Below are 8902 nucleotides of genomic sequence, written 5' to 3' on the forward strand. Positions count from 1 at the left end.
TGACCTGTTACATTGCTTGACTTATTTTGTATGTGTGCCTGTGTTTTGTCACGTGTGTGTACCTGTTTGTATCTCTGTGTGCCTCTATGCCTGTATGTATGATTCTATGTGTACCTTCGTATCTATGTGTGTATCTCATCTCTCCAGCTAAACTCTAAGTAAAGTCCCTGTGGGCAGGGGCTGAGTTTTGAACCTGTTTCTATGCCCCCCCCCCCCGGCCCAGCTTAGGATGGCTCTAGGCATCTAATAAACACTTAAGAAGTTAGTTCTTGACTCTTGTCAAGTCCTAAGAAAGTATTGATCACTTCTGCAGGGATGCTGACTGAGAGGATGCTGGGATCTGATTCGTTTGTAAACACTTCCGACTGCCTGTTATATGGCATGTGACAAACCTGGGTGGCCCTTGATTAATTAGTCATGGCTTGTGGCCAAAATAACATGAGATTGTAAGTCAGGAGACCAGATACCAGGACACATGAGCACCCCAGGATGAGTGCCTTGCCCTGGCTGAAGGCCTACCTAAGCCTCCCAAAAGGAGATACATTTGATGTCAGCAAACTTCCTACTAGCCTCAAATGCTTGATTCTATGACTTTATTTTACAAATGTACGATCTTCTTATTTGTGACATAAACCCCCACAGGAACAAAAAAACAAAGTCGGTAATAAATTATGAAAAAAATCAGGTGCCCTGATCATTTGTACGTTCCGAGGGTGCTGGATTCAGTCAATCCCACCCCTGTACTGCAGCCTGCCTCTCTGGGGCGACAGAAGACTCAAAGCTGTCAGTGGAGCAAACTGTGCCGTCTCTCCCCGTAATTGTATTGACAGGATATCAGCCAAGTTGCTGCGGCGGGAAGGGTATGCTCTGACAGGTTTTGTGAGGGAGCCTCGAAGGCTATTGTGGCAGGATTCTATGTTGAGTCTCAGGATTCTAGGGAAATGAGAAGCTGGGTTCTTTCTCAATTTAATTTTAGGCTTCCCAGAGAGTTTCGCGGAAGGAAAGCTGGCTGGCTGCACAGCACTTGACAATGGAGAAGCCCTTGCCAATGAAAACTATTTACATTATTTTTTGTGGTTGCATAAAACACCATCTTGACTCAATTAATTGCCATTAAATCAGCAGTTGGCTTGGGTTTCAGGACGAGACCAGCTGCTGAGTGTTTATAGATAAAACACCTGCTAGCAAACCTGAGGTTTCTCCTTTTCCTCTGGTTGCCGTGGCTTCATGAAGTCATGGTTTTGAATAACTGATGCAGATACAGTCTGGTAAATTCCACGGGTAGAAAATACTGGGGTTAGGTTTCTTCAGCCAGTGTCTCTGTATTTGAAGTAGAAAATGAAAGAGGAAGAAGAAGAGGAGGAGGGAGAGGAGGAAGAGGGGGAGGAAGGGGAAGAAGAGGAGGGGGGAGGGAGAAGAAACAAACAATCATGGGACCTATCCATGAGGAGAGTCAATATTTCTAGGGTGATGGATTCCTCTCATAGAGATGTACTTCTTTAGGCCCAGGAACAGACAAGGCTAAAATACACCTCAGTTCCCAGTATTTCCCCAAAGACACTCAGACCCAAGAGCACCCACATGATGAGGAAGCTATTCACCCCAACAGTGGGGCCAGCAAAACTGGCACCCCCTTAAAGGAACCTATAAATCAAACTCAATCAAAATGACAGAACTGTATACATATTTTTTGATGTTCTAAACCCCTAACTACTTGTAATATTTCCATTTTCTTTAAGTCTCCCCCACCCCGTGTTTCAGAATTCAATTTGTTTTTTCACATAGAGAAAGTTGTGCTGGGCTTTTAGGCGTGGCTTTTAAGCCAGCTCTGTCAGAAACTGGCGTCAAAGCCTTGCAGACATTTCCCCATGCACTGGTTTATAAGGAGTATCTGCAACAGGGAGAAGCTGGCTTCTTTTTCACATTCTCTCTCTGGCAACTTTTATACAGGCTGAGTTTTGACGGAAGATCTTACAGGAAGGGGTAAATACTGAATGCGGACATCATCATCCTAACAGTTAGCTGAGTTTCAAACACCAAAAACAATTGGAGGAAAAGACTGCCCCCTGGTGCCACTTGTACCAGAGTGTCCCAAGCCCTGTCACCAAAGCGCATCAGGATGTGGCCCCTGCCATTGGTCACCAGGGACCAGGACAGCCTGAAAACAGAACCCCACTGGTGGAGCAATCATCACTCATATTTTTAAAAACATGATCATTCTAAACTCCAGCTCTAGAAACAAGGATGGAATTCCTCCTGGAGGCTGTTAAGTTAGCGCCACCTACAGGCCAAATGCTGCCCTTGATTAACCAGGGAGAAGGCAAAGGGGAAGGGGGGCGGCATTCACATATTGTATTTACACACATTGTAGTTTATACACCTACATACAAATGCTAAACATATAGTGAGCAATATATAACACATGTGTGGCCTATATATATACAAGTGCATGCAGTTATATATGTGCCACCTGGAGTGAACGTTACACAAGAATTCACTGTGGAAGTGACTCTATAATGCCCTTCCTCTCATATAAGGAGCTGCACACTAGTGACACCTGATTAAAGCAATGTTGGACTTGATGCACCAGGGCAGGGAGATACGGAGGGGGGACTGCCCTCTCAGAGGGGAGGGGAAGAGAGAGGAACTCTTCGAGGGAGGACAGGGGTCGGGAGAGGGCAGCATTTGGGAGATAGATAGATAGATAGATAGATAGATAAAAGCACTGTTGGAATTTTATCAGGACACCCATTGATAGGCACTGATAGGCCTTGATTTCCTCCTTGGCCTAAGGCAGTGAATTCCAACTCTCTGTCCCAGGTACCTGCTAAGATCAGGAATCCAAGAAGTAAGCAAAACTTGTTCCACTGTGGAAACATCTCAGAGGGGCCAGTGCTAAGGATGCTGCTTCATGGGTTCCCTGTATCTAGCTTCTGTCCTCCTGGGAGCATTAATTAGCCCAGAAAGGTCTAACAATATAGGTCTGCCTATAGTCAAAGAACCCATCAGCATGCCCATACCTCTATGGAACCTGGAAACCGAGGTCAATTTTTAGAAGCACACTGCCCTCTAGCGGCACAAGATAAATTTGCGCCACTAAACTTCAACTTTACTTTTTCGGTCTCCCGGCGCCTAAAGAGGCAGAGCCACGGCCACGTGTAGGTTTTTTTTGGGTTTTGTTTTTGTTTTTGTTTTTCGAGACAGGGTTTTTCTATAGCCCTGGCTGTCCTGGAGCTCACTTTGTAGACCAGGCTGGTATCGAACTCAAAAATCCGCCTGCCTCTGCCTCCCAAGTGCTGGGATTAAAGGCGTGCCCCACCACGCCCGGCCCAAGTGTAGTTTTTAGCCAGACAGGAAAACAGACAAAAGTGCGGAGGACCAGCACCGAAAGGGAAAGTGATCTGTCTATAAACGCTGCTCCCACGCAAGTGCCAGCCACGCCTCCTAGAGGGCTTTGAATCTCACACCCCCAGCACACTTAAGATGGTGTTGTGATACTTTCCCGACAGTCAGTCCCAGAGCACCTGCTGCATAGTAGACCAGAGGTGCTGGGGAAGATGGATCTTGGGTGGCAAGGGCATGGATGGGTGCCTGAGACCTGTCTGTCACCCTGTGGGTACGAGCCCGGTAGAGATTGCCCTATCCATAGTCTTTCCCAGTAGTGGGGAAAGACCCCGCTAACGTGTGCCACTTGAGGACACTGAGGTTCCTGGACTGGCTACGACTGCAGAGGGTCCAGGAGGCCTGTTTCACCCAGAGCAAGTTTCCTACACTGCGCCCAAACCCTGGGCCCCGGGTCCCGAGAGTTCAGCAGCTGGAACCCATCGGCGGCGTCGGTGCCCGCGGAGGGGATGATCGTGCCCAGGCGCTCACCTTGACGATGAGCGGGTTCTGAAACATGGAGTCACGCACGACCCCCAGCCTTTCGTTCTCCATGCCCGTACGGATGTCGACCACCGTCAGCGGCCGTCGGGGCGGCGGGCAGATCTGGCTGACCGTGCGATGCACGGGCTGCTTCTTCTTTTTCCATGCCGTGAGGTCTTTCCCGGGTTTCGCCGGATCAGGCATCCCAGGGGCCTCCGGGATTAGACCTTGGCTGCAAAGCCCACAGAGTTCTGCGCTGTCTGAGGACTCCAGCCCCGAGCGAGCGCGCGCTCCGGGCTGCACCACGGGGACCCTGGGGTGCACCTCGCGGCAAGGCAGGCTCCGGAGCAGAGCGCGCCCACCTGCGGAGCCTCTGTCCAAAGCTTAAACCCCGCCAGTTCTTCGGAGTGATTTGGGCACCTCGCAGCAGACTGAGAGAGGGAAGAGTGTCTACACTACCCCTTTCGGAAAAATGGAACGTCCCGTCTCCTTGGTGACAAGACGCCAACAGCTCAAGAGCTTCCGGTTTTCTTTCTAGAAATTCTTAGCAACCACAGAGACCTTTTAGACCTGTCTCAAATCAACATAGAAAAACCCAAGAATCAAATCTAGGTTGTGTTAAAAGAGAAGAGGTTTTAGAGGATCACTTATCCTTGGCTTCCACCCTCTAACTACCCTACTCTAGTTACAGTTCCCTCCCAAGGGAATCTTTTCTTCTTCTTCTTCTTCTTCTTCCTTCTTCTTCTTCTTCTTCTTCTTCTTCTTCTTCTTCTTCTTCTTCTTCTTCTTCTTCTTCTTCTTCCTTCTTCTTCTTCTTCTTCTTCTTCTTCTTCTTCTTCTTCTCCTCCTCCTCCTCCTCCTCCTCCTCCTTCTCCTTCTTCTTCTTTTCTTCTTCTTTTCTCCTTTTCTTCTTCTTTTCTTCTTTTCTTCTTCTTTTCTCCTTCTTTTCTTCTTCTTTTCTCCTTTTTTCTTCTTCTCTTCTTTTCTCCTTCTTTTCTTCTTCTTCTCTTCTTCTTTTCTTCTTCTTTTCTCCTTCTTTTCTTCTCTTCTTCTTTTCTCCTTCTTTTCTTCTTCTCTTCTTCTTCTCTTCCTCCTCCTCCTCCTCTTCTTTCTCCTCCTCCTTCTCCTCCTCCTTCTTCTTCCTTCCTTTCTTCTTCTTCTTTTCTCCTTCTTTTCTTCTTCTCTTCTTCTTCTCTTCCTCCTCCTCCTCCTCTTCTTTCTCCTCCTCCTTCTCCTCCTCCTTCTTCTTCCTTCCTTTCTTCTTCTTCTTCTTCTTCTTCTTCTTCTTCTTCTTCTTCCTCCTCCTCCTTCTTCCTTCTTCCTTCTTCTTCTTCTTCTTCTTCTTCTTCTTCTTCTTCTTCTCTCTCTCTCTCTCTCTCTCTCTCTCTCTCTCTCTGGGATATGGTACTAACACAGTCGTACTGCAATAGAAATATGCATTCTTAGGCTTGAGGTCAATGCTAATTCAGTGGGTGGTCCCAAGCCAGTTTCCCTGTTGGACACTTCCTCCCACCTCGAAAGAAAAAAAAAATATGGATTAGATCAATAGTGTCTGACTCTGGAATCAAATGGAGGGAAACTGAAAAAGATCATCAGGTTTGGTTCACTGAGTAAGAATATCTGAAAATAAGGCCGGGGAGATGGCTCGGGGTGTGAAGGCACCTGCCTCTAAGCCTGACAACCCAGTTTGTTTCTCAGGACCCATATGGTGAAAAGAGATCCCACCCATTCCAAGTTGTCCCCCGAATTGCACGAGAATGCTGTGGCACACATGAACACACACACATACCAAATAAACAAATATAAAGACCCAGTTGGAAATGGCATCTGAGATTATCCTTAAGGATCTATTAACCTACAACACAATTTTTTTTTAATTAAAAAAAATTCAATCCTACCAGAAAGTCAAAAATTGGGGGGGGGGCAGGGGGACAAGAAAAATGGTTCAGGACTGAGGAAGACTTGCTGTTCTTGCCAAGGACCTGGGTTCAATTCCCAGTACCCAGTTAATGCATCACAACCATCAGTAATCCTGGCCTCCAAGAGGCACCAGGTGCATACATGCCATACAAAGATATACGAAAGAAAATACTCATATGCATGTCATTTTAACTGAATACAGTGGATTCAATAAAAACCTGAGGATGTTGCCCATATTTACAATCCTTTGGATGGTTCTAAAGGCATACAGTCCATTGTGGCAGGCAGGCATGGTGGCTGGAAAAGTTTGCTGACACCTCACATCCTGAACTCCCCAATCATGCAGGATGAAGGGAGGGAGGGGACAGGAGGGAGAGGGAAAGAACACTGGGAATAGCAGGAGGCTTTTAAACCCCAGTGAGTGGCCTACTTCATCTAGGCCTACACCTCTAGACCTCTCCAAACATCATCACCAACTGGAAGGCAAGTGTTTAAATAGGTGAGGCTATTCTCATTCAAACTGCTGGAAACCCTAAAGACTTCACCCTGCATAAAGGGCATTTTCTTTTGAGGGTATTTTTCTTAAAACATTTAATAATTTTGTGCATGTGTATAATGAGCTTTGTTCATATCTTTTCCTTCTCCCTCTCCCCAATTGCTGAACTCCCTCTTCTTGTCAGCAAGTCCCTCTTCCACTTTCAGATCTTATTTTGTGCCCCACTGAATTCAATTAGGGTTGCTGACCTAAGCATGGGTGGGGGTGACTGACACTAAGGCATAAAGTCCTCCTGGTCCCCAACAACCATTAACTGTCAAGGGCACTTTCGGACAGGGCCAGGTCCTCACTATGTCTACTGATTATGAGAGCTATGTAGCCCTAACTGGCTTGGAACTCACAGTGTAAGCCAAACTGGCCTGGAACTCAGAGATCCATTTGCCTCTGATGCCTGAGTGCCCCACTAAACAAACGTGTGTGTAATGATGCTTTGAGTGTCCAGAGCTCCTTTATAAAAACTTTTTAAAGACTTCTTTATGTGTATGAGTATTTTGCCTGCACATGTGTTTATGTACCTATGTCTTGTCTGAAGCCTGCAGAAGTCAGAAGAGGTTGTTGGATCCCATGGAACTGGAGTTATGGATGGTTGTGAGCTACCATGTGGGTGCTGGGTCCCCTGCAAGGGCAAACAAGTGTTCTTGTTTTTCTTCTTCTTAGATTTATTTATTATTATAAATAAGTGCACTGTGGCTGTCTTCAGACGCACCAGAAGAGGGCATCAGATCTCATTATGGATGGTTGTGAGCCACTATGTGGTTGCTGAAATTTGAACACAGGACCTTCAGAAGAGCAGTCAGTACTCTTACCTGCTGAACCATCTTGCCAGCCCCAAACAAGTGTTCTTAACCAATAAGCTGTCTCTCCTGCTCCATGTCCATGGATTTTAATGTGGTACAGTAATGATGTCTATTATGCAGACATATGAAAAATAAGAATTCTTTTTAGAGGCTCAATGGTTATTGGTTGCTCTTCCAGAGGACCTGGGTTCAATTCCCAGTACCCACATGGCAGCTCACAACAACTGTCTATAGCTCCAATTCCAGGGGATCTGACACCTTCACAAACACACATGCAGGCAAAACACCAATGCACATTAAATTTATAAAATTTTGAAAAAGAAAGAATTCTTTCTGTGAAATGCTTTATTTTATTGTACTCATATGGGTTTTGGCCTACAGGAAAGTCTATGCCCCACATATATGCAGTATATGTGAGTTCACTGATCCATCTTCAGCACTAAATGCAAAAACACCCACTTCCACAAGGCCCTGAGTTCATCATGGAGCAAGACACACTGATAACCAATCTGAACTCTGAATGTCAAGGCTTTACCGACCAGCAGTGGACACTGTCAGTACCAAAGCAGACAGCGCAAACTTCCAGCTGCTCAGACAAGCCTGACTCGGTGTGTTTGCTTACAGTTTTTCCAGATTGCTTCACTATGTAACCCAAACCTGTGATCCTCCTGCCTCAGCATTACAAATGCTGGAATTACAGGCATTTGTTACTACAGCTGGCAAATTGTGCATTTTTTTAAAGATTTACTTTTTTTTTATTTAATTTTATTTTTTTTTAGGTATTTTCCTCAAGATTTACTTTTTTAATGTATATAAGTGTTTTGCCTGCACATGATATGCATGTCTACCATATGTATACACCCAGTGCCCGAGAGGTCAGAGGAGGGCATTGGAGCCCATCCCCTGGAACTGGACTTATGGACAGCTGTAAGCCACCTCATAGGTGCTGGGAACTGAACCTGGGTCCTCTGGAAAAGCAGTAAGTGCTCTTAACCACTAAACCATCTCTCCAGCCCATTTTAATCAAAGGTGCTTAGTAGCTCACACAGAGGAACCCACAGTAGTTTGAAGAAAAGAAGAATAGTAGAGGGGAAAGCATGGATTGGAACCCTGGACCAGATAGATCATCTTACCAAAAGCCTCAAATTTTCCCACTACAAGAAGGGACTGAGGGCTGGTGAAATGGCTCAGTGGGTAAGAGCACCCGACTGCTCTTCCGAAGGTCCGAAGTTCAAATCCCAGCAACCACATGGTGGCTCACAACCATCTGTAACATGACCTGACGCCCTCTTCTGGAGTGTCTGGAGACAGCTACAGTGTACTTACTTACATATAATAAATAAATAAATCTTTAAAAAAAAAGAAGGGACTGAGACAGTATTACCTAATACAGATACCCACAACATAGGATTGTTGTAAGAGTCAAGAAGACAGCTTTTAGGCTGCTATACGGCTCAGTTGGTAGAGTGCTTGTTCAGCATGCATCAGTCCCTGGCACAGCATAAAACCTGGTATGATGGTACCTGCCTGTTATCTCAGTACTGAAAGTAGAGGCAAAGGAATGAGAAGTCCATGGTGAGTTTGAAGGCACCCTAGGCTACATGAGACCCTGTCTCAAATAAACAAGAGAAAAGCTTTCAACTTTTATGATCACCACACAAAAATGTAACTGTTTTAACGTTCCAGTGGTATAGATATTAGCTCTAATTTGATGGCTCAATTACATTTTTCACTTTTTTTTTTCTTTTCGAGATGGGGTTTTTCT

The 8902-nt window shown here is 45.6% G+C and overlaps 1 protein-coding gene across 1 annotated transcript in view; it reads right to left on the minus strand.

The window, feature by feature from the left end:
* Cfap77 (cilia and flagella associated protein 77) overlaps positions 1-4126 on the minus strand; it is a 99586-nt gene extending 95460 nt beyond the window's left edge. The window contains exon 1 of the mRNA NM_001166705.1: positions 3874-4126. Coding sequence (NP_001160177.1) covers positions 3874-4068 — 195 coding nt within the window. The 5' untranslated portion in view covers positions 4069-4126. The remainder of the gene's footprint in view (positions 1-3873) is intronic.
* Between the last annotated feature and the right edge of the window lie 4776 nt (positions 4127-8902).

This window comes from Mus musculus, chromosome 2 (assembly GCF_000001635.26).
Source record: "Mus musculus strain C57BL/6J chromosome 2, GRCm38.p6 C57BL/6J".
NCBI classification, from domain to species: domain Eukaryota; kingdom Metazoa; phylum Chordata; class Mammalia; order Rodentia; family Muridae; genus Mus; species Mus musculus.